This window comes from Danio rerio, chromosome 16 (assembly GCF_052040795.2).
Source record: "Danio rerio strain M-AB ecotype USA chromosome 16, GRCz13ab, whole genome shotgun sequence".
NCBI classification, from domain to species: domain Eukaryota; kingdom Metazoa; phylum Chordata; class Actinopteri; order Cypriniformes; family Danionidae; genus Danio; species Danio rerio.
The window spans coordinates 7,740,100-7,766,684 of NC_141036.1; the positions used below are offsets into that span (position 1 = coordinate 7,740,100).

General features: G+C 34.9%; 2 protein-coding genes across 4 annotated transcripts in view; one reads left to right on the forward strand and one right to left on the reverse strand.

Moving 5' to 3' along the window:
* The window catches only part of atg5 (ATG5 autophagy related 5 homolog (S. cerevisiae)), a 32,343-nt gene extending 20,099 nt beyond the window's left edge, over positions 1–12,244 (forward strand). For all 3 annotated transcript variants that reach the window (NM_205618.2, XM_087285669.1, NM_001009914.2), the window contains 1 exon segment: positions 10,843–12,244. In NM_205618.2, coding sequence (NP_991181.2) covers positions 10,843–10,979 — 137 coding nt within the window. In that variant the 3' untranslated portion in view covers positions 10,980–12,244.
* Positions 1–26,585, reverse strand: part of foxo6a (forkhead box O6 a) — a 134,908-nt gene that overhangs the window by 87,490 nt on the left and 20,833 nt on the right. The window lies entirely within an intron of this gene.

Consider the following 26,585-nt stretch of genomic DNA (forward strand, 5'->3'; position numbering starts at 1 on the left):
GCTAGGTAAGAAAAGCATTTTTTGCAGTGAAGGTACTGGAAATGTTCCTCAGAGCATTTGGTTTTGACATGATAGCATCATGCAGTTGCTGCATATTTGTCGGCTACACATCCATGATGCGAATCTTTCGTTCCACCACATCTCAGAGGTGCTCTATTGGATTGAGATCTGGTGACTGTGGGGGCCATTTGAGTACAGCGAACTCAATTGTTATTGTTCAAGAAATCAGTCGGAGATGATTTGTGCTTTATGATATGGCGCATTATCTTGCTGGAAGTAATTTGTAACATGATGCTCAATTGGTACTAATGACCACAAAGTTTGCCATGAAAATATCCACACATCATTAAACCGCCACCACCAGCCTGAACCTTTGATACAAAGAAGAATGGATCCATGCCTTTATTTTGTTGATGCCAAATTCTGACCCTACCATCTGAATGCCGCAGCAGAAATCGAGAGTCATCAGACCAGCCATGTTTTTCCAATCTTCTATTAGATTTTGGTGAGCCTGAGCGAATAGTAGCCTCAGTTTCAGGTTCTTAGTGGACAGGAGCACCTGGTGTGGTCTTCTGCTGCTGTAGCTCATCCTCCTCAAGGTTCAGCGTGTTGTGCATGTAGAGATGCTCTTCTGCATACTTTGGTTGTAAAACAAGTGGTTATTTGAGTTAATGTGGCCTTTCTATCAGCTAGAACTAGTCTGGCCATTCTTCTCTGGCATCAACAAGGCATTTTGTGCCCACAGAACTGCTGCTCACTGGATATTTTCCCTTTTTCAGACCATTCTCTGTAAACCCTAGAGATGGTTGTGCATGAAAATCAGCAGTTTCTGAAATGCTCAGACCAGCCTGTCTAGCACCAACAACCATGTCACATTCAAAGTCACTCAGATCATCTTTCTTCCCCATTCTGATGCTCGGTTTAAACTTGTTCGTCTTGACCATGTCTGCATGCCTAAATGCATTTACTTGCTTCCATGTGATTGGCTGATTAGAAATGTGCGCTAACGAGCAGATGGACAGGTGTACCTAATAAAGTGGCCGGTGAGTGTATAAAAATCTCAGTTTCGAAAAGTTGACACTTGATATAAACATTTTCTGATATAAATGCCTTGCAGACGAGGATCTCTGCATTTTAACAAAAGGCTTTGATGGTGTTTAAATGCCGCAGATTATTTACAGTACAGTAATGGTTCCAATGAAATGGGGATTCCCACAAATAAAAATAAAAAGCATATGCAATCAAGAATCCTTTAGCCAGAGTATCTTGACATATTTTAGCTGTCTGTGCGTCACACACACACACACACCCAGCCGAATGGAATCTGTTGCTAGATTTGAATCCTTTTAGCGTAAAAACTGAAGACCTGCTTAAACCTACGCTTTTCACAACAAGATAAAGACTTTATTTATCGAAACGGCAAATACACAATAATTTCCCCATGTTCTGCTTTAGAAGTCGGTCAGACTAGAAAGAGGTTTTATAGTGAAATAGGGTGTGCGGTGGTATTATTTCAAATAAATGAATTGCAGAGAAAACCCCCCGCCCATCAGCCCTTCATGTCAGCCCACGCCATGAGTGGGGAAACCTCCAGCTGGCCTGCCCACCTCCATCTCTCCTCGCACCAGAAGACACACACTTTAACAGTGCTTTTTGTGGCTTTCTTGCCTTCATAATGTGGTAAAATGGGTTAGTGACTCAATTATGATTTGAACTCTAGAGAAAATGCATTTTGAAGTTAAAAGTCAAACGACTTTTGTAACACTTTCAGATTATGTAGAGTGTATATAATGTGAGATACAGGATTGTGTTCTTTTATGTATTAATTAGTTTAATTTAAGCATTGACTTTTTTTTTTTTGTTAAACTGCATGCGAGAAGGTTTATATTGATTTTTGAATTGAATGTTTTATTTTAAATGGTTAGTACAGCCAGAAATTAGAATTGTTATTTAATATTGTGTCATCCTGTTAAACACAAAAGAAGATATTTTGAACAATGTTGGCAAGCTGCATCCATTGACTTCCATTGCATTTGTTTTTCCTGCTATGAATGGCAATGGCTGCTTGTTTCTAACATTCATCAAAATATATTAGTTTGGGTTCAAAAGAAGAGAGAGCTTCATTAAAGATTAGAAACACTTGAAGGTGAGTAAATGGTGATGAAATGGTTATTTTTTGGCGAATTGTCCCTTTATTTTTTAATAAAAATGTAATTTAATTTAATAAATAAAAATAATAAAGCATATGATAAATGTTAAAAAATAAAACATTAAAACTATGACAAAAATAGAAAATATCTTTAATATTAATTAAAATATTTCATTTAATTAGCATCTCTCTCTCTTTCAAGACTGTCTAAAATTGCATTTTTATAACTGCTTGGCAAAGATCAATCTTATCCAAAATAAAAGTTTGTTTTGCTGTATGTGTGTGTATTTTATATAACAGGTCTGTGGTTCTTGAATCTGATTTGCTAATAGCTGTCTAGTATTCTGCAATAGCAGCACTCGTACATCTGCTCTACCCTTGTGTATTACTCCAGACACAAAGAGTGACAGCAGATCAATAGAATCACTACAGGTTGACAAATATTGCTGCTGTTGGACAACTTTTGAGGGTTTTTTTTACGCAAGAATATTTGTTTAGATTGCAACTGCAGTTTATTTCTAAGGATAGTGCCTATTTTAAATATTCATGATTTCGGAGATACAGCGTGTCGGCGGCCATCAATCTGTCATTGAGCAGAGCAAAGACAGTTGACGCTCCGCCACAAGATGGCGAGAGAGACCACATAATAAGCTCTTAGGTGACAAAAACTCAGCATAATTCTAAACTACAGCAGATCAAATCATTACAGAACAGGTAAATGACATTCTAAGTCGATCTCTCTTTTCGCTCTTGAAGTAGCAACGGTTTCTGCTGTTTTGACATCAGCTGCAAATGTGAATAAATGGCGGAAAAAGTATGTCCTCATGCAAAAGGAATTTTGAGTTTTTCTGTGATTTCGACTTTTTTTTTATATACATGATTAGGCCGTCAAACTGTTGTATAAACGCAACACCACACAAGTAGCAGTGCAATATGGCTGTATATTGTCACTAGTGGAACCTGCGGCCTCAAGCCAACACACGCCTGTAAAAACAAAATTAAACAAAAAGTAGTCACATACTGTAGCTATTTAAATGTACTATAGAACTCAAAGTTATTATTATTTTTTTCCTGTTTTCCATTTCAAATTTTTCCAAACATGTTTAACAGAGCAAGGAATTTTTCACAGTATTTCCTGTATTTATTTTTTTCTTCTTATTTGTTTTTATTTCTGCTAGAATTAAAGCAGTGTTTGCTCTAACTTCGGTACCAAGTAATAATAATAATAATAATAATAACAAAATAAAATAAAATAAAGATATGCCTACCAAGTTTTCGCATGTTTTTTTAGGGACAATTAAAAATTAATTTATATATATATATATATATATATATATATATATATATATATATATATATATATATATATATATAGCCTTTAATGAATGCCATCTTACCTTTTTTCATTTAGTAAATTTATGTGTTTATTTTTATTTAGTAAATAATGTCTTTTCTTTCTGGACCAAAAACTGAAGAGTGCCTGCCTGAAAAACTACCCCGGATTTTGAAATTTTGCAAGCCCTGCTTCTGAACAGAGATGATTGCTTTATATTTTAAACAGCTATAATTTGTACAATAAAATCGTAACTTTTATTTATGTTTACGGTCAACTTTAATCGACACACGTACACACAGCCTATTAAATATAGTATCTGTAAGTTCAATTGTACTGTTTTGACTTTAATTAAAACTTTAATTATTCTTATGGAGTTATAAAAACCTTGTTGTTTTCATGTTAATCAATCCATAATAATTAACAGATTCATTTTTTGTTCAATATTTTGACATTTTATAATATGCAATGTATTTATATAAAAATTATGGTCACCGAGATTTTAAATGTGACAGAAACATTTTATATAAATGCTGCATTTACATCAAAGAATCTTAAAAAGATAAACATATCGGTTGAAGTAATCATTTTTCTGTTATAAAATGCTTCTGAGAATCAGAATTAAAGGGTTGATTCACCCAAAAAACACCCTTCGCTTGTTTCAAAACATGTTTTTCATCTGTTGAACACAAAAGAAGATATTTAGAAAAATGTTGGAAACCTCTAACCATTGACTTGCAGAGTATCTACTTTCTTACAATGGAAGTCAATGGGCTTTAGGCTTTCTTCAAAATATTGTTTTGTGTTCAACATAATAAAACAACTTATAAAGCTTTAAAGTCACTTAAAATCACATAAAATCACTTGAGGGTAGGTAAATAGTGAGTAAAAATGTACATTTTTAGGTAAACCAATCTTTTAATAATGGAAAGCCAGTAATAATTAATCACAACAGAACAGTGAATCAGCATTTAATGATAGTGAAAACAATAATTCAGCGTAGAATAAATGAAATATTAAATATCTGTTAGTTGTCCTTAACTAATTTGTACTTACACAGAAATTAATAATTAGTTACAATGTATTAGTTGTGTAAATATATGTATTTACTGTGTACTTATGCTTGATTAAATACCTGTATGTAACTACATCTGTAATTAACTTCTGTAATTACATTTGTAAATACACTGTTGACCATACCTTACACCTCAACACACCCTTAAACCTACCCATACCACCAAACCTGTCCATAACCCAACTCCTATACCAACTCACGAGCACCACAAGTGTTCTCAAATACATTATGAACACAGTAAGTACGATGTATTTATTTTTTGATGCAAGTACATAGTAGTTAAGGACACTTAATATATATATATATATATATATATATATATATATATATATATATATATATATATATATATATATATATATATATATATATATATATGTATAATTTTTAAATTTCTTCACAATTTTACTGTATTTTTGATCAGAAAAAAATAAATACAGCATTGCTGAGCAGAATAGACTTTTTTAATTAGTATGTGGACTGTATGAGTTTATTAATAATTCCATAACAGTACAGAAAATCAGGTTTGAATGCAGTTTTTTGTTACTTTTTCTCTCTTTTTTTTTAAAACCGGTTTGTGAATGGTAAGGTCCTTTTACAATGTTAGTACAACGAAAGTGACGTCCAGACCGGACTCAGAACGTGGGCGTTTGTCATAACTGCCGAAAGAAATGTAGTTGTGTTCATTTGCTATATAAATTAGTGTTTAAATTCCCCTTGTTTCATTCTGAGAGTGACACTGGGGACGCTCCCACCTTACACCCTTACATACTCTACGGGGGCAGAAACACACAGACACACACACACACACTGAGAAAAAGAATTTCAGGAAACGACTTACCTCCTTTTTCTCATCACAACACTATTACCGTGTGACATCAAAATCAGGGTCAGATGAGCAGAGAAGTTCTTACTTCGATTTAGTTTATGTCCAGTTTGACCGTCACAGTTTGACAGAATGAAAGAAACACAGATCTGTGGTTTTAAGATGTATCGTAACTCTTATCATGTTACATGTTTTTTTGTTTTTTTTTGTAATCATTAATTCCAATAACCCTGCATTTGAGTTCCGTTATTACGTGGACATCTGGTTTCATGAGAGCGTGTGTGTTTGCATTGGAAGCGGTCATCAGTTTAGTCATATTCACTTTAAGAAGATACTCTCGGCATGATTTCGGCTTCCATGTTCTTGGTATTTGTGGGAGGCGTGAGTTTTTTCTTTTCTTCACTTTTTCCTGTTGAGCAAAAGTCCATTCTGACATACCTGAAAAACTACAGAACCTTCCAGCTGTCGTCTTTTTTTTTTTTTTGAGGAGATGATGCAATGAACAGCTACTGTGTTTCTTTTTTTTATCACAAAGCTGACTATATTATTCAACATCATGGATTATTAATGCTGTTTACAATCAATTTTACAAAGATATTGGTAACACTTTGGAATAATGGTTTAGTAGTTAATATGTTTACTAATATTAAGTGTGAATAAACTTGTATAGCATTTATTAATCATGGCTCAATGCATTATTAAAATCCAAAGTTGTTTGTTGACATTAGTTTATATACTGTGAGTTAATATTAATTAATGTTATTTAACTTAAATAACATTTAAAAAAATGAATAAATACAGTTATAAATGTATTACTAATTGTTTGTTTACGTTGCTAAATACATTACCTGTATTTAATGAAGTGTTACCAAGTCCTTTCAAAGGCAAAGAAAGTATATTTAATATAATTCAATTCGATGTTTTAAGTAACTTGTGTAAATATAATGTCACTGTGGGTGAAATAATTTTACGTAGTCATTCAGAGCACAGAGAATATGGTCATGTGCATTTTTTTATTTGGAAGGATTAAACTTTTAGATTTCTAATGTATTTTTGTGTTTTGGCACTGCTTTGTAATGCCATTGGTATTTTGTTGGTATAAAAACTGACTGATCTTACAAGAAAACATAAGTATTTTATGTTTTGTCAGTTTAGTGGCTAATTTGTACGATAAAATGTACGATTTTTAAAAGGAGTCGTGGCACTGGGGTTGGGTCGATAGACGATGACATCGTCAATCGCCGATGGTCAACTGATAACATGCTGCTGAGTCGGCATCACGATCCTCCGCTCCGCCCTTGTTGCAAACCCGCTCGTGGAAAATACACACTTAAGCCCTGTTTACACTAATACGTCTTAGTGTTAAAATGGCATTTTAGAACGAAAATTATCCATATCCCCACCCTGTTTTACCTAGCATTTCTGAACAGCCCTTCGTCCGCTAAAAGCACACATTACATGACCACACACACACACAGAAAGGCAGAGCCACACACACAGACAGCCACACACTGTCATGCGCTCCTCTGAGTTTATCAAGGATGTACTGCTGGATCGCGTCTCACTATAGTTGTTAAGCGTGAAATTTTTTTTGAGAGGTGTTCATCAACCCTGGCGAGGGCTGTGCGACCGCACAAAGGCTTTCATCAAAGTAGTTTTAAAACTATTGAACAACATCCATACTTATCTTTGGACAATAAAAAACACACTTTTTTGATCCACTTAAAATACCAGTAGGCATAATTCATTCATTCATTCATTGATTCATTTTTCGGCTTAGTCCCTCTATTAATTCGGAGTCGCCACAACGGAATGAAGCAGCAACTTGTCCAGCACGTTTTTCCAGCCGCAACCCATCTCTGGGAAACATCCACACACACTCATACACTACGGACAATTTAGCTTACCCAATTCACCTGTACCACATGACTTTAGACTGTGGGGAAAACCGGAGCACCTGGAGGAAACCCACGCAAACACAGGGAGAACATGCAAACTCCACACAGAAACTCTAACTGACCCAGCCAAGGCTCGAACCAGCGACCTTCTTGCTTTGAGGCAAAAGCACTACCTACTGTGCCACTGCGTCCCAGTAGGCATCACAAAAATTATTTAAATAATAATAATAATCATAAAACAAACATACAAACTACAACCTATATAAACAGTCCATGCCAACAGTGGTTTGTTCAAATTTCCCATGTAATGTACAGTTGAAGTCAGAATTATTAGCCCACCTGTTTAATTTTTTTATCCAATTTCTGTTGAACGGAGAGATTTTTTTCAACACCTTTCTAATAGTTTTAATAACTAATTTCTAATAACTGATATATTTTATCTTTGCCATGATGACAGTTGATAATATTTTACTAGATCTTTTTCAAGGCACTTCTACACAGCTTAAATTGACATTTAAAGGTTTAACTAGGTTAATTAGGTTAACTAGGCAGGTTATGGTAATTAGGCAAGTTATTGTATAATGACGGTTTGTTCTGTAGACTATTAAAAAAAATTAGCTTAAAGGAGCTAATAATATTGTCCCTAAAATGTTTTTTAAAAAATAAAAACTGCTTTTATTCTAGCTGAAATAAAACAATAAGAAAATAAATTAAAAAAAAAATAAAAAAAAAACATCAGACATACTGTGAAAATTTCCTTGCTTTGTTAAGCATTTAGGAAATATAAATAAATAAAAAAATGTCAAGGGGGGCTAATAATTCTGACTTCAACTGTACATGTGATGATTGGTATGGGGACTTTTATATTAAAAAAATGTATTAGAACTACCAAAAAACAAGAAGAAAAGAGAAAAAAGCTTGTGTATTTTGACCTTATCGACAGCTCTTCCTAATGAAAGCGTAAATGATGCATGAATCTAGTTAAGGATAATTGAGCTGACAGCGGGGCAGAGGGAAAGCAGAGGCCGTGCCTTTTTGACCACTCATTTAACAAACAAAAGAACGCATTATTATGAGTGGTTCCTTCCTGCGCCCACGTTATCTGTGTCCCAAACGCTCTCCAGCCCAGAGCTACAACTCATCAGACTCATGATAAATGGACTACAAGGAATCGACGAGATGAATTGCTTTTGTGTGTCTGTCTGAAAGCAGGGTGTTCGCTTTAGCTGTTTGAATCCATCAGGGAAACTTTGAGATTCACGCAGGGTTCAGTGTTGGTTTCCTTGAAGCTTCTAAAGAGCCAAACTGCTTTTGCTCATCTTCCTTATTTGCAAATGAGCCAGTAGGTCACAGTGCAGTTCAGTTGTGCGAGAAGGTCATCTAGCGCACATGCTGATGCCTGAATCATCACTTGCTGTCAAACCGAAACTCCTTCCCTCCAACTGCATTAGCCATTTAACCTCTGCAGGTCAACAGGGTAATGTTACTGCCTCTAGCGTTTCCTTCAATTTTCCAGTCGTGTTGCTGGCTACATTGTGAACTTGGTCAATTCAGCCTGTGCAGGAGATGATGAAGCACTGGAGAATAGCAGTAATGATCAAGGTTCTGCTGACAATAGGATTCCTCAAGATTATGCTCACTTTTAGAAAGTCAAAAAAACTAAAACATTAGCCCTCCCAAATTATTAGCCCCCATGTTTATTACTTATAAAAAAAATGAAAAACTGCATTTATTCTAGCTGAAATAAAACAAGTCTTCCTTCTCCAGAAGAAAAAAAAAATTATTGGAAATACTGGGACAATTTCCTTGCTCTGTTAAACATCATTTGAGAAATATTCGGAAAGAGAAAAAAAAATTCATAGGAGGCTGAATTATTTTGACTCTAGCTGTATGTGGGACTTGACTTGTTACACACTCGGGCTACCGGCATTGCTTTGCCATCTTACATTCCGTTTCCGCAATGTGTAATTGTAATTTTTGGTTGGTGCATGTCAGGGTGTGCATCAAGGTACAACAAAGTTCCATTTCAGTTTTCAAATCGAAGGCGAAGACTTGTTTGTATTTTGTGACATTTGATTAATTTGTTTGTTGATATTTTAATGTGTTCAGTCCCGTCTAGTCATTTGTTGTTAACTTTCTTCATTTTATTCATATTATCGTCTTGTTGAATTGTACAGCACTTTGGCAGACAATAGTGTTTTATAATTAAAATTGACTTGACATGGTGAATTCACTCATAAGTAAATTTGCCAATGCTATCAAACCCGAAGAACAGAAAACTATTATTATTATTATTTTTTTTATTATTATTTATATTATTATTAATATTTATATTATTATTATTATTATTTATATTATTATTATTAATATTATTATTATTTATATTATTAATATTATTATTATTATTATTATTATTATTGCTATTGTTATTATGATGATGATAATTTTGATGATGATGTTGATTATTACTGTTATTATTATTATTAATATTATTATTGCTATTGTTAATAATATTATTATTGCTATTGTTATTGTTAATATAATAATAATTATTATTATTATTGATAATACTATTATTAGTCGTAATATTAATAGTAGTATTTTTGTTATTTATTATTATTATTATTATTATTGCTATTGTTACGATGATGATGATTATTATTATTAATATTATTATTGCTATTGTTATGTTTATGATGATGATGATGATGATGATGATGATGATGATTATTATTAATAGTGCTATTGTTATTATGATGATGATGATGCTTATTATTACTATTTTTATTATTATTATTAGTATTTATATTATTATTAATATTATTATTATTATTTATATTATTATTATTATTAATATTATTATTATTATTATTATTATTATTATTGCTATTATGATGATAATTTTGATGATGATGCTGATTAATACTGTTATTATTATTAATATCATTATTGCTATTGTTAATAATATTATTGCTATTGTTATTGTTAATATAATAATTATTGTTATTTTTGTTATTATTGATGTTTATTATGATTATTATTATTGATAATACTATTATTAGTCGTAATATTAATATAAGTATTTTTGTTATTTATTATTATTATTATTGCTATTGTTACGATGATGATTATTATTATTATTAATATTATTATTGCTATTATTATGTTTATGATGATGATGATGATGATGATGATGATGATGATTATTATTATTAATAGTGCTATTGTTATTATGATGATGATGATGATGCTTATTATTATTATTATTATTGATATTATTTGTAGTAATATTAATAGTAGTATTTTGTTGTTATTCTTCTTCTTCTTATTATTATTATTACTTAGTGCCAAAATAGAGATAAAAATGTATGTATCAAATCAATCATCAAATCAGTTATCAAATCAAATCAAGATTTTTAGCCACATATGGTGACCCATATTTGAAACTTATGTTACGTATTTGTGCTTTTATTATGTATGGATCAAGTCTATAGAAACCATTACATTGCCAGTTCCCTTGATTCCTCATTGTGTCCTTTTTTTTTCTCACATTCATTTCAGATGAGCCAAAGAAATTCCAGGTTATGATTCACGGCATTGAACCCCTGCTAGAGACGCCCATCCAGTGGCTAAGTGAACACTTGAGCCACCCCGACAACTTTCTCCACATCAGCATCATCCCTGCACCGAGTGACTGATTCCAGATGATCCAACTGGGATGATGGAGAAGCACGGGTAAAACAAAGGCAGAGACAGTCTGATGGCACACCATTCCTTCCTGTTTTTCTCATTCTCATCCCTGCAGTGGCCTTATTGGGAGTGATGGTCATCCAAACAGAATCACAAAACGAAGACACTTTTAAAAAAGAATTCATTTAGAGCTCTCAGACGGGGGTCCCGTGTTCTTTGCTGCCTTTAAAAAAAAATTCTTACATTCATACATTTGCACAAGCTTGATGTGATTGTACTCCCACATTAACACTCCCGCTCTCTAATTTGTGAGCGACCTACGTTTAGACTCAGATCTGTTAATTATTAGCCGGGATCCCGTTTGGTGTTTAATGAGGCCACTAAACTGCTGTACTTAGTGCTAAAGGGGCTTGATTATCAATGGTTTTTAGGGATGCAGTCGGGTCAGATGACGTGTGAAATGAATGGATTTCTTGCATAAAACTTTAATCAAGAAAAAAAAAACAGGTATTTGAGGTGACAAAGTTTGATGACTTCATATATACCGGATCAAATGTGTCAGTGTGTCTGGTTTTGGCAGCCTTGCAAGGGGTCACACAGCTCAGCAGAGGTGATGATGATGCCACGGGGTGATTAGTCACAGGGGATAACAGCACAAACGAAGGCTCTCTTTCCCGGACTCCATTAAGGATATGGTTTACTTTCTTCTAATGATTTTTTTCTGCTAGTTTTGTTCATTCTGAGCCAAATTTTAATCATCGAAATGGACACGCTGCATAAGAAGTAAGTCAGAAGCTACACTTATTTTCCAACGAATTAACCTTACAGTGTTTTTTTCTTTAACCGTTTATTTACAACCTGTAGGCAGACTGGCTGTCTGTGTTTAGGGGGGATGTGGGGGACTGTAGATCAGTGCAGCAGACGACACACAGCTGAGAGTGATTATTCGTTTAGAGGAATCGGTGAGTGTTTCACCCCCAGACCGAGACAGAGAGACAGCGGGCAGAAACCGCAGAGCTTACGCCACCACCAGGCGGATTCTCGGCAGACTGTTCTTGAGACAATGCTGTTTGTGTACAAACTTTCAGACGTTTATATCATTCCTCGTGCGACTCTGAGTAAGTACAGAAATAGAGATGCTGCAACTATGTCACTATTAATAACGCGGTTAACACGACGTTGGTTCAAATGTGCATTTGCGTTCTTTTCATGCTATTCTGTCTTTGCTAGGTTAATTTAAACTGCATTTAATTAAAACGATATTTTATAATTACGCCGTGTCTCATGTTTTGTGTTCGTGGATTGGAAACAGAGCTCTGTCAAGGGATGCGGTTAATCATTTTAGAGAATAAAATTATCATCTCATCCGATAAAATGACGAAATACTGGATTTCTTCAATTATTTAGTTTCTTAAACACAGCCCCTTTCATGAAATCATCACAATGCAATACAATACAATACAATACAATACATCCATTCACCACCTTTACTTTTCCAATAATACATTTTACTTGAATGTGCATTACAATACAAAGTAGGGCTGGGCGATTTAGCAAAAAAAAAAAAAAAATCTGTTTTTTTTATAAAGTTTGACCGATTTACGATTTTGATTATTTTTTTTTTATTGTGTTACTAGTCTTCTCAAAATATTACAACAACATGACTGAAGTAACTCTCTCTTTAAAAGTAACTTAAAAAACTATCTGGTTAAGGAACATTGTATTTTTAATGGCCATGTCATACAAAAATAGGTCAAGGTGTAAATTAATGTAAAACAAATTCACGAGTTAAATAGCGTTGCTGAAGATTTGAATAAGAAATATTTGTGTAAATATTGCAGTTGCAGGAATACAGAGGTATTTTTTGCAAGTTTTGCTGAGCCTAGGAAAAATTGGCTGTCAGCTCAGCTTTGACTTTGTCTTCTGATTAAATGACAGGTTGTAATGCTGCTGCCTTTTTCTTAAAAAGATACAGCGGAAGAAAAGGACTGAACATGGAAACTGTAAAGCCTAATTTAACCCAATGTGTGAAGTTGTGGACGTATAGCAGGAGCAAATACAAGTAGCCTACCAGATGTGTCTAATATAAAATAATATACTTAATCTATTTTTCTTTTCCCCCTTTTAAATAGCTTTGCTCCACTCTCTGTATTATGCTGCCTGATCTGTCTGGTTTTCAACTAGGTCCGCTAAATGACGTTATGGGGGCGGGTACTTTCATTTTCACTGCTACAGTCCCTCACTTCTACTCGTGTTCAAACCAAAAGATCGTCGCGGTTTTTCACATGGCAGGCTTTTACGTCCTTCATACATGTTAAGATCGAGTTTATCGACTTGATGTGGGAATGTCTTGACAATCCACACAGACGTGACACAGACTAATGCAACAAGTAAAATCCTACATGACTTGACTCTTAAACATGACAGTTTAAACTATTACACACCAAACGCGCACATTCGCATAATATTTAACATGAAACTAATCAGATGGCGCTCTGTGGGCCGGCTGAAATGAGAACTGCTTTGTGAATCGTGACTGGGCAGCGTCGGTGTGTGTATAGAAACCTGTTTAGAATTCTAAAATCCATTGCGTGGTGCTGTGTGGCACGTCGCCGAGAGGTTTCCTGCTTCATACAGAGAGTGAACCAAAGCGCATTGGTGCCATTATAATGTATTAAATATATATATATATATATATATATATATATATATATATATATATATATATATATATATATATATATATATATATATATATATATATATATATATTTAAAAATCGCGATTTCTCGATTTGATTCAAAATTAAATCGTCTTAAAACATAAATACGAATTAATCGAAAAAATCGGAAAAATCGCCCAGCCCTAATACAAGGTAAATAAAATTTGCTAGTTGGCTAGTTCTGTTTTTTTGTTGCAATTTTTACTTTGTTAGGGCTTCTGTATGGTGGGCGATACGTCTTTTTTAAAGCTAGGTCAAACAAACTCATAATACTGCATCTATTTTTGTCATAAGGTTTTATACATATTTAAAAACTGTAACTTGTTTTTATTACTTGTGTGCACCCATAATAAAAACAAAATGTGATTTTAGTAAAACTTATAATTAAAAATTTACTGCCGTGATCCGAAAATGAACTGTAACTCATCTAATCCTTTTCACACAAACGGGAAACGTGAGTCTACTGAAAGCTTAGAATGCCTGCTTTTAAATGACATAACTCAACTGTAAAACTATATTCTCTGTTTATTTAATATCTAGGAAAGCAAGGAGAATAAAATAAAGAGTCCAAAAGGACAACCTGAAAATCCTAGATTTATCACAATGCCCAAATTATTGAAATCTTTACTAATAACTGAACTGTGGTTTGACGTCTAATTGATCATTTGGTATCAGAAGTGGCTTATATGAAAGGCAAAGGCCTCTAAATTACACTTATTTTACCAAAATAAAATATGATAATGCTTTGATTTTTAATTATTAAATTAGGACAGTAAGGTCAGACTTTGCTAAGACTAAAATATTGTCACTTAGCAAAAATATTGTACAATACAGAATATAAAGTCATATAATTTTGTTTATGACTTCCATGAGCTTGGAGGACTGCATCCATACATCTCTGCAGTGACTCAAATAACTTTAATTACTTTATAATTCATCTTCAATGCCTCCACCTTCATCCTACCCCAGACATGCTCAATAATGTTAAAGTCTGGTGACTGGGCTGGCCAATCCTGGAGCACCTTGATGTTCTTTGCTTTCAGGAACTTTGATGTGGAGGCTGAAGTATAAGAAGGAGCGCTATCCTGCTGAAGATTTTGCCCTCTCCTGTGGTTTGTAATGTAATGGGCTGCACAAATGTCTTGTCTTTGCAGATCTCTCGCACGCCTCCATACTGAATGTAACCACAAACCATGATTTTTCCTTCACCAAACTTGACTGATTTCTGTGAGAATCTTGGGTCCTTGCGGGTTCCAGTAGGTCTTCTGCAGTATTTGTGACGATTAAGATGCAGTTCAAAAGATGATTCATAGGAAAATTTGACCTTCTGCCACTTTTCCAAATTATCAACTAAAAGTCAAGTTATTATTTGTTGCTCTTACAGCTGGGATCGACAACAAGACTTTGGTCAGATAGTAAATATTGTCTTGTGAAAGCAAATTAAACCAGGATTAATTCCTGTTTCGTAACAAAGCAACTTATGTGCGAAAACACCTTTAAAAATGTTAATGTAAACCGATGGCATGTTGATCATGCTTATTTTCTGATGTAGATTCTAAATGTTTGACATCCATACCGTATGCATTTCATTTCAAGAAATATCCAGAAGTGTCCAGAAAGAAATCGTAAAACTGAATTAAAACGGTGTAATATGTATGCCACATCTACATGTGGTGCCGTAAACAAACACCAGCAGAGCCGCAGGACATATATTGCGTTTACTATGGGCAATACGATGTATTGCCATTAGAGTTAGCAGTGCAACACGGAAGAGTTGTATTGCCTGTAAACACACTCCCTGATCTGATATGGAAGACATCGAGGAACAAAGTCGTTTTTACAGTTATTTTTGCTGCACAAAAGTCTTCTTGGTGCTTCGTATGATTACAGATGAACCACTGAAGTCACGTGGGATGTTTTGACATTCCTTTACTGGTCGTTGAACATCTTAGGACTGTTGCTGTCTATGAATGATGAGGGAGCTCTCGGATTTTATCTCAAAATGTACAATGTTTATTTTACTAAAACGCAATGTTGTTCTTTAGGTTAACAATGAATCCATGCTAATTAATCTAAAGTTAATCCACTGGGGGGGAAAAAGTGCAATGGTAATCTTCAAAGTCTGACTGTTTACATCAACATACTAAAATAAAACTATAACCTAAAGTTCGTTGACGAACTTTGATGTTGGCTTGAGAAAGTTAAACGTTTATGGCATTGTTAGGTGGTTGCTAAGCAGTTGCTAAATGGCAATGCCATTTTTAGAAATGAGTTATTAAAACTACTATTTTTAGAAATGTTTTGAAATCTTCTTTCCATTAAACAGATATTAGGGGAAAAAATACACCAGGGAGCTAAACATTTAGGAGGGCTTATAATTCTGATTTCATGTGTGAACACACCCTCATCCAGGCCCCCTGTTTATTCCAGCGTAGCGGTCTTCTGCTGGGGGGCAGGGGCGAGCGCCATTAGTTTTCTCAGGGACAGGAAGACGGGTGGGAGGCGTCTCTGCTGTGTGGCGGCGAGTGGACATCAAAGCGGTCCCGAGCACTCTTCATGTGTTCATTAAATAAAGAGCTATCCTAGATTCCAGTAAACCCGTCACTTAAAAGATCAGAGGAGGCACTCTCCTCCTCTGCGTCTTCCTCTGTCATCTCTCCTGCAGACATTCGTTGTGGTGCATGCAGTAAAGAGAGAGAAAAAAAAAAACTAATTTCTTCATTTCCTTCATTTCTTGGTTTCCTCCTTCCCTGGGAAGTAGGTGAAGACTTGACCGACTCGAAGACCCTCTTTGAAGTTAATTTAATGAGGAAGCGGACAGAGTTCATGTCTCTCTCTTTTGCCCAGACTTACTCTTGTGTCGTCCACTCCCCCTATGCTTGCTGATTGGGATATAAAGTAGAACTCCGAGGCCATAACTCAAGGCAAGGACTATTAAGTTATACGAGGTGTCAGAAGACAACTTTCCCCTCCGTCCGATCAGAATGGCCTTCCCAAACCTGGAGTACACCTGGAACTGAGCTGCCGAGAAAGGGAGGAGGAGGGATCGAGCGACAGGGAACAAACAACGAAACTCTCTCTTCTCCAACATGGGCTGCCCTCTAATTTTCTTCAGAACCCCCTTCAACCTCTCGCTCACACGGAGCCAACCTGTCATTAACCCCGGCCCTAATGGACAGGTGCTGAGGGACCCCGAGGTGCTCTGATCATTTAGGGGACGATGATGATTATGACCCCCCATGCCACCACTTCTTTCAGCTTGTTTTTCTTCTTTTTTTTCCCACAAATGTGTACGTTTTTACAATTTTTACTGATTTGTTTTGATTTGTAATAGAGAGAAAAAAAGGTTTCACTCTAGTAAATATCATTCATTCATTCATTTTCCATCGGCTTTGTCCCTGCAAGGCTTTCTTTGCCATTCCAGATGACTTTATAAGTTATTTGAGTCATTGCAGAGATGTATGGATGTAGTCGTCAAAGCTCATGGGAGTCATACACAATATTAACTCTTTTGTTTAACTGCACAATGACTTTACTGAACAGTATTTTTGTTAAATGACAAGACTTTTGTCTAAGCAAAGTCAGACCTTACTGTTCTAATTAAATCACTACAAATCAAGGCATAATTATATTTTATTTTGGTAAAATAAGTGTAATCTAAAAGCCTTTGCCTTTCATTTAGACCACTTCTGATATAAATTAATTACAGTTTTTCTCAGTCACTTTGGTGCATTTCTCACTACACTATTTACATTTGCACAACAGTTAAAGCATTTCTCAAAACAATTAGTCATTTGTGCACATCCTAGTAGCAGTTTCTCATTCCTTTCAACAAATTGCGAATGCTTTTGGACATGCATCAATTGCTTTCATACAACTCTCTGCTGTTTAGAACATTATCATCTGCTTATGTCATGTCAGTCAAAATAAACTATATAAAACGAATAATCCTCATTTCATTACTTGAGTCATTACATACAAAAATGTTGAACTAGTTGTCAAAATCTAACAAGCAATTTTTTTTAACAAATTTAAATCTTTATTTTCCTGAAAATGTCTTTAAAATTGAACAATTCGATGAATGATTTACAGACCTGTGTATGTTGTAGGCTCAGTTCCAATATGTACTGCAATATTGTGTACAGTTGTGCACAGCTCTACCTAAAGGGAGTTTATGTTTGTCGTAAATAAGGGTGTGTTAATTCTTTTGCTGGGAATAAATTAGGATTGCAAAGAGCAAATGCAGAGTAAAAATGTGAAACATACATATTCAGTGTCTTGTACTCAGATTCCTCACTAAATGTAGTGATGTCTAACTTTACTGTAGTTTTCAAATGGCTGTGCAAATAGAATACAGTGCTGTCTTGAGCATTTTCAGGACGTGTCACTAAAATCAGACTTTTTTTGCGTTGAAAAAATGTAGAGAGTAAACAGTCATGATGAAAACATGACAAAGCCATTTGACTATCTTGTTCATAAACAATGGTGTCAGGACTTTCATTTTGATGATACTGACAGTTTGATTGACATGAATACTTGCTTTTGCGGAATGAACTATCAATTTTGAGCATGGGACGCGCTTTTGCAGGTTATCAGCTAGCTTTTGCAGTTTGTACTAATTGTTTTGAGAAAATCATTAAATGTGCCAAAATGCACTAGTGTTGTGAGAAACGCACCAAAGCGACTGAGAAAAACTGTAACTAGAAGTCAAGTTATTGTTTGTTGTTCCTAAAACTTGGATAGGCGACAAGTCTTTTGTCGGGTTGTGTACTCTGACAAATGTTTTTCACAGATCCCTTCCAGCCACATTTTAAAAACTACATATCTGACTGGATTACATCATAACATAAATGAAAACCTAAAATGAAGGGATTTCAGAGGAATTTATGAGTAAAAATAAGTTCTGTAGTCAATATTAACTGACGCATTATTGTATAAATTACACAGCCATATGGAAAAAAATATTTGATGTAATCTCTGCAGCACACTATTCACACTTTTCTTGTCTCTTGATGATGTTTGGCAGTAAGTTGTATTAAGCTGTAAATAATCAGATAATATTAAAAACGGTGTAAAAAGGTGGTATTGTTCTTTTCAGTTTTAAACCACTAAAGCAAAACAAACAAAAAAATCTCTCAGCAGATTCAACACAATCTTACGACAATTCGTAACTTTTTCATTTAGCGGCTAATTCGTACAAATTCGTACAATCTAATTTGTACATTTTAGTACGATTTACGTATCCCCCAATGACGGTTGGGTTTAGGGGTGGGGTTAGGTGCCACGCCTCCTTTTTAAAATCGTACATTTTCTTACGACTGAACTCGTACGAATTCGTACGAATTAGCCACTAAACTGACAACACGTAAAATACTTACGTTTTCTCGTGAGATCAGGCTGGCAGATTATGAATAATCTCAAAAACCAAAAAAAGCCATCGTATTATTTAAAATAATTTTTCATCTCTTTAAATGCAACGCTATCTCAGAGCAGTTCGGAACTTTTATTTAGTGGCTAATTCATATGAATTTGTACAATCTCATTGATATAATTTAGCATGATTTGTTCATCCCCTAATTACAGTTGAGTTTAGGGGTGGGGTTTGGTGCCACGCTTCCTTTTTATAAAAATCATACATTTTCGGATGACTGAATTAACCACTAAACTGATAAAAGGTAAAATAATTACGTTTCCTCATGAGATCCGGCTGTAGGTTGCATAATGTCGGTTAAATAATTTTTTCCCAGTGCATATATGGGCATACTCACACTATGCTAGCCGAACCGTGCCCTGGCCCTTTTCCCGGATCATTTGAGAAGTGCTCTGAATCGGGCTCAGGCACGGTTCACTTGGCCAGCCCTGGCCCGGTTGGAAGAGGTGTGCCAGAGCGCGGTTCACTTGGGCTTTGGCGTGATACACTTGTAGTGTGGTTGAAAAGTGTGCCTGAGATAGAAAGTAAAGAGGAGACGTGACTTTAACGGGATTATTTCATATGGATTAATTAATCATTGTTACTGTTCAATGAACTCAAACTGTCGTAGATTATTAAAGACGCAAACCCCTCACTGCACGACAGCTGCACCTTCAGCAAACCTCCTAATTCCTGCAGCACAATGACTTTATGATTGTTTATGAGCGTCAAAAGTGGCGGATCTGTTCGGCGAAATATTTTACTGCCTAGCACTGCATCCCAAACTACTAAAACGATATAACTAATGAAATCTCTACTGTGCTGAGCGAACAGCGCATCATCTATGACGTAAGCGTGCACAGGCCCGAATGTAATGTGAGTGCGGGCCGTCTGGGGAGACGGGAGGGTGGACAACGTGCTTTGGCCCGGTTCAAGGCAACTGTACATAGTGTGAGTACGCCCTATGCTTATTTTACTTATAACATTTTTTATCATTATGACCATATCAGGACATTTGGATTTGTCCAATCACGTTGTTTTTTTCAGCGTTCTGAAAGCAGATTTGTTTCTGTAACTGTGTGTTTCCCCTTTTAGTTTCAGTGATTCAGACATCATAGTACAGCGGGAAATGGAGAAAGCCAATTATCATCTATAATCCCAATGCTCACATGGGGCCTGTAAATGCAGAATTTTGGGAAGAGCTGAAAGGGATTCCTTTTGTTGTAGTCAGCGTTCTCAGAACTAGAGTAGGAAGAGGAATGGCATGAGCCGAAACGCATATCTTAAGCAATGAAAATACAGTGCTATTGGCTGTGAAAGCTGGTTGTCAGAAGTGGGTGTTTAGAATGTAATCAGATACATTAGTGTTTGTGTCTGGATTTGATTTGAAGTGATTATTTTTAGAAAAAGCTACTTGAGTAAATGTGGCTCTGTCAGAATTTTGTAAAGAGAACATAATGAATGACTCTTTCATGCTACGTAAGTCTACGATATTATTCAGTATTGGTGGGACCTCAGAAAACATAATAAAACATACATACAGTATACAGTCAGAATTATAAGCCCCCCTGTTTATTTTTTCCCCTTTTTCTGGTTAACGGAGAGAAGATTTCTTCAGCACATTTTTGAGCATAATAGTTTTAATAACTCATTTCTAAAAACTAATTATTCTATCTTTGCCATGATGTCAGTAAATAATATTTGCCTAGATATTTTTAAGACACTTCTATACAGCTTAAAGTGACATTTAAAGGCTTAACTAGATTAATTAGGTTAACTAAGCAGGTTAGGGTAATTAGGCAAGTTATTGTATAACGATGGTTTGTTATTTAGACTATAAAAAAATATATAGCTTAAAGGGGCTAATAATTTTGACCTTAAAATGGTGTTTAAAAAACTAAATACTGCTTTTATTCTAACCGAAATAAACAAATAAGACTTTCTCCAGAAGAAAAAATATTATCAGACATACTGTGAAAATTTCCTTGCTCTGTTAAGCATTTAAATATTTAAAAAATAATAAACATTTCAAATGGGGGCTAATAATTCTGACTTCAACTGTAAAGTTATCAAAATATATAGCCCTCCTGTATTTATTTATTTTATTTTATTTTTTATTTTACAAATATTTCCCAAATGATTTTAAGAGACCAAGGACTTTTTTTTTTTAAATTGCACAATTTACTTACAATATTTTTTTCTTCTGGAGAAAGTCTTATTTGTTTTATTTCGGCTAGAATAATTTAAAAAAAAAATCATTTTAAGGTCAATATTATTATCTCACTTAAGCAATATTTTTTCCGGCTTACTTTTTATGTTTAGAATTGTGTTGAAACAAATGTTTGTTAAACAATAATTGGGGGGGGGGGGGGGGGGGCTTATAAACTGTATATTTTACAAGACAAGAATTTACTTAATTTTTTAAAGCTAAAAACTGTTTTAAAATATATTATGCATGCTTGAAGTCGGTGATGTCACTTTGTATCAAAACTGCTGTCAGTTGTCAATGCGTTAATTAGATTGATTACGTATGGGAAAAATAACTCTTTAAAATTTTTTTGCGGTTCACACACCCGCCCCTCCCCCAGACCTGTTTAGTCATCTAACATTTCACACAGTTGTTTGGTGGTGAACAAAATGCAGGAGAACGACTTATGAGCAGGGCCAGGCGGAATCTGCAGGGTTTTTTTTGTGCTATTTCTGCACAAAATTTTGTACCAAATCTATGGATTTATGCAGCATGAATTTGACAGTATTGTAATTAAAAACTTGACTTAAAATAAAAAATAACTTCTATTGATCCAATTAGAATTACTTGTTTCGTATAAAGAAAGTCTCTCGTAATATATCTACTAAAAGACAAAATATTTCTTTACAAACTTTATTGTACATAAATCATCTAAACATTTGCCTATCATTCATTAATGTTGCCTAAACTATTAATAAAGCTGAATTAATATAGTACAGTGTGACACAGTGGCTCAGTAATTAGCAGCAAGAAGATCATCGGTTTACTCATGTTTTCCAAGGTTTAACAACTTCTGACTATAACAACTTACAGTAATCTAGTCTAGATGTCATAAAAGCATGAATTAGCTTGTCTGGTCTAAGATTGGTAGCGTGCTTCAACTGAGCATGCACAACAGCACTTCAAACACCAGGAAAAAAAAGAGGTACACAAAATGAACTTGAAACATACAAATAGGAAAAAACAAAGAACCAAGATGAAAAACAAACAGTCAGATACAAGTATAGTTGTGTGTGTGTGCGCGTGTAAGAGTACCAAGTGGACAACTCAAAGTACATAAATAAGAAAACAAAACAAAAAAATATATATATAAACTGCATAATGGTAGAAAACATAATATTATAAGTCATAAATATCATAATTATCTTTAATGTCTTTTTTCCGCCAAAAACAATATAAAATCTCCAATTTGTTTCGTATCTGCATGAATTAGGCGAACCATTGATTCGATTGGCAGTCCACACAGAGGTTTTTACTTCATCGCTGAATGAATCAGTAGTTTAAACAAATCGCATGAATAAATAACTTATTGACTTTTACTCAATATGAAATGTTTTATGTCTCCAATCTGTTTTGTATCTGAATGAATCTGGTTTTGAACGAATCAGACAAACCAACGATTCGGTTGGCAGCTCACTCAAAGAGCTTTTCAATCCATCACTGAATGAATCAGAAGTTTAAATGAATCTAATAAATAAATAACTCATTGACTTCTGCTTAATACGAAATGTGCCTCCAATTTGTTTTTATTTTAAATAAATCAGTGCTTTGAACGAATCAGGCGAACCAACGGTTCGATTGGCAATTCACACAAAGATCTATTTACTTTATTGCTGAATGAATCAGTAGTTTAAATTAATCGACTGACTAAATGACTCACTGATTACTGACTTTTGCTCAATATCAAATGTTGTGTCTCTTATTAATTTCGTATCTGAATAAATCTGCATTTTGAACGAATCAGGCGAACCAACAATTCGTTTGTCAGTTCACAGAAATATATTTACTGCATTGCTAAATGAGTCAGTAGTTTAAACGAATCACATGCTTAAATAACTCAATAGCCCCTTTTACACAGTGATACTGGTAAATATCCGGAAAATTTCCGGAACGACTTTACCGGTATATTCAAAAAAGCGCTGTTCACACAGGCGAGGACGTTACGGAATTTTTCCAGAAAAGACCGTTCACACATCCATTCCACAATACCGGTAAATTCTGACATCATTCACCACAAATGAGCCTTAAACGGCTGTGCTTGTATTTGTAAACATTTGACTACATCACAAACTCTGTGGATGATCAGTATTGTGAACAACTTCGATGAAAACATATGGAGAATCACTTTTGCATGTCGAGATGTTCATAATATGTGCGTGTGCTGGCGTTTCACAGGCACACGCAAAACTTGAAAGGTAAACAAACAGCGGCTTATCATAAGCATCTTATCGATGATTATTTACACAGTTGGCATTAAAAAGAACATATCTGACTAACTTCTAGCAGCTAAATGCGTCTGGGAAAATATTCAAAGGCTTTTATTCTCATAAACCGCGCAGACGTAAACGTGTCTGACTGTTCTGATTGGCTAAAGCAGACGTCTTACGTCAGCATGTTCTAGACGTGCACGCGCTCTTTCCGGCAATCTTCCTTCTGCGTTCACACAGTGCACCATTCAAGCAAATTACCTGTAATTTTACAACTTCTCTTTCCAGAAAATAGCCAGAACGAATTTACCGGTATTTTCAAAAAGGACTTGTTCACACATACAACCTTTCCGAAAAATTGCCGGTAATTTTCGGGAAAGGTCTGCATGTGTGAAAGGGGCTATTGACTGGTGGTGACATTTACCACCACCTAGTGGGAGTTTTACTTAAGTAGAGGATCTCTTTATTCATTCATATTTTTATATTATTAGACAAATAACAACAATAACACAGACTGTTTTAAAACGTGACTCATTTGCAACGTATTTAATTAGATTACAAATCGAATCAATTGCAGTCTCATGAAGAAACGCTAAATGCCTGTACACTTTTGCAGTCTGCCATTGTTGTTTTGTTTGTCAGTAGTCACGCATGCCTATAGACTAAACAAAAATTATGTATGATGTCATCAATTTCACACAAAAAAATTTAAAAAAATAAATAAATATATATATATATTTGTATTTTGCTGGCAATAACAGTATCGCTCTCAATAACTTTGCACTTTGAATCTAAGTAGTTTGTTTTTTTCAGTCCCACTGTTGCCATGAAAACAAACACCTAAAAACACAAATAGTTTTTTCTCTTATAGTTGAAAAAGGAGTCATGTAAACACGCCATAAGCGAACAATAAAAAACCCCTCTTGTGGTGACAGCTGGTCACAACAGCGTATGAAGGATTTCACATGTAATTGGCTGGAATTCGTATGCGTTTCATTATCACAGTGACGTAATGTGCATGTGTATGGTGTGATATATTTACAAGTCTGTTGTGGCGGTATTGCTAACACTGTCATGATTTGTGTGGTGTGGAATTTGACGCTTTGGATTTGGTGACTGCTTCTTTTGTCTGCCTAGTCATGGATCTATTCATCGGAAGTTGCAAATGAAGCATCTCGTAATTGTGGGGCTTGCTGTGTTCCCAATTCTTACCCTGGAGCCATGCGTAGAGTCAGAGCCAGAATCTTTAAGGAATGGTTAAACACTGGTTATTTGTTGGTTGCTGTTTTTTTAATACATCTTAATTTTCTGATGAATAAATTGAAGAGGAGTAATGTTTAATTTTAATGAATCTGTTTAAAAGTTACAAGTAACGTCTGACAGAATGCCAAACATATGCCTTTATAAAGACTGTCATAGGTAGGACACTTTTTCCAAATAACTACAGTCACATATTGTGAATATCAACAGTTTAAAGCAGGGGTCACCAATCTCGGTCCTGGAGGGCCGGTGTCCCTGCAGAGTTTAGCTCCAACTTGCCTCAACACACCTGCCTGGATGTTTTAAGTATACCTAGTAAGACCTTGATTAGCTTGTTCAGGTGTGTTTGATTAGAGTTGGAGCTAAAATCTGCAGGACACTGGCCCTCCAGGAACAAGTTTGTTGACCACTGGTTTAAAGCAACATTAATATATATTTTTAAAGAGTTTAAATCAGCTTTAGAAATGTCAGAGGCAAGTGTGTGTAGTATTGATGCTAATCAATGCAGTATTGAGGCTGATCCTTTACTGTAAAGTGTAAAAATGTTTATTTTGAGACGTTATTTTTGAGGTAATTGCCACAGTACGTACTATACCACATCAGGTGCCACTCCTGTCAGCTAAAAGCAGGAAACTGAGGCTACAGTTTGCACAGGCTCACCAAAATTGGGCAATAGAAAATTGAAAAAACGTTGCCTGGTCTGATGAGTCTCGATTTCAGAATTTGGGGTCAGAATTTGGCGTCTACAACATGAAATCATGGATCCGTCTTACCTTGTATTAACGATTAAGGCTCCTGGTGGTGGTTTAATGGTGTGGGGGATATTTTTTTTGGAACACTTTGGGCCCATGCCAATTGACCACAGCCTACCTTTATGACCACAGTGTACCCATCTTCTCATGGCTACTTCAAGCAGGATAACGCGTGATGTCATACAGCGTGTCATACATGACAATGAGTTCACTGTACTCAAATGGCCTCCACAGTCACTAGTTCTCAATCCAATAGAGCATCTTTGAGATGTGGTGGAACGGGAGATTCACATGTGCATTCGACAAATTTGCATCGTCTGCATTATGCTTTTATGTCAAGATGGAGCAAAATCTCTTAGGAATATTTCTAGTACCTTGTTGAATTTATGCTACAAAGGATTAAGACAGTTCTGAAGGGCGTCCAACTCGGTACTTGTAAGGTGTACCTAATAAAGTGACCGGTAAGTGTATTTAAGATGATTGTATGATTTATATCGTTTGAAAATAAAATAGTTTGATTAATAATGTAGGGATTTACACTAAGATGAAACTTAAATTATTACACACTCTAGTAACAAACAGTATAGTGATAAGGTTCCTTCATGAGCTTTAAATAAATGATCAAGGTTAAACATAAAAGTAATTCATCGTAATTATAATCTGCTTGTTAAGCTTGACGTCATGCAAAGCGGCTTCCGGGTCCAAGCGCTCTATCAAACTGAATGCGGAGACTCTTCAAATGGTAATAATAAACGTTTACAAAGCAATGAAATACTTTCGAAAATCACAATCGTTATAATTGAAGTCAGAAGGATTAGCCCCGATTATTTTTTCCCCCCAATTTCGGTTTAACGGAGAGAAGGTTTTTTCAACACATTTCTAAACATAATAGTTTTAATAACTCATCTCTAATAACTAATTTATTTTTTCTTTGCCATGATGACAGTAAATAATATTTGACTAAATATTTTTCAAGACACTTTTATACAGCTTAAAGTGACATTTAAAAGCTTAA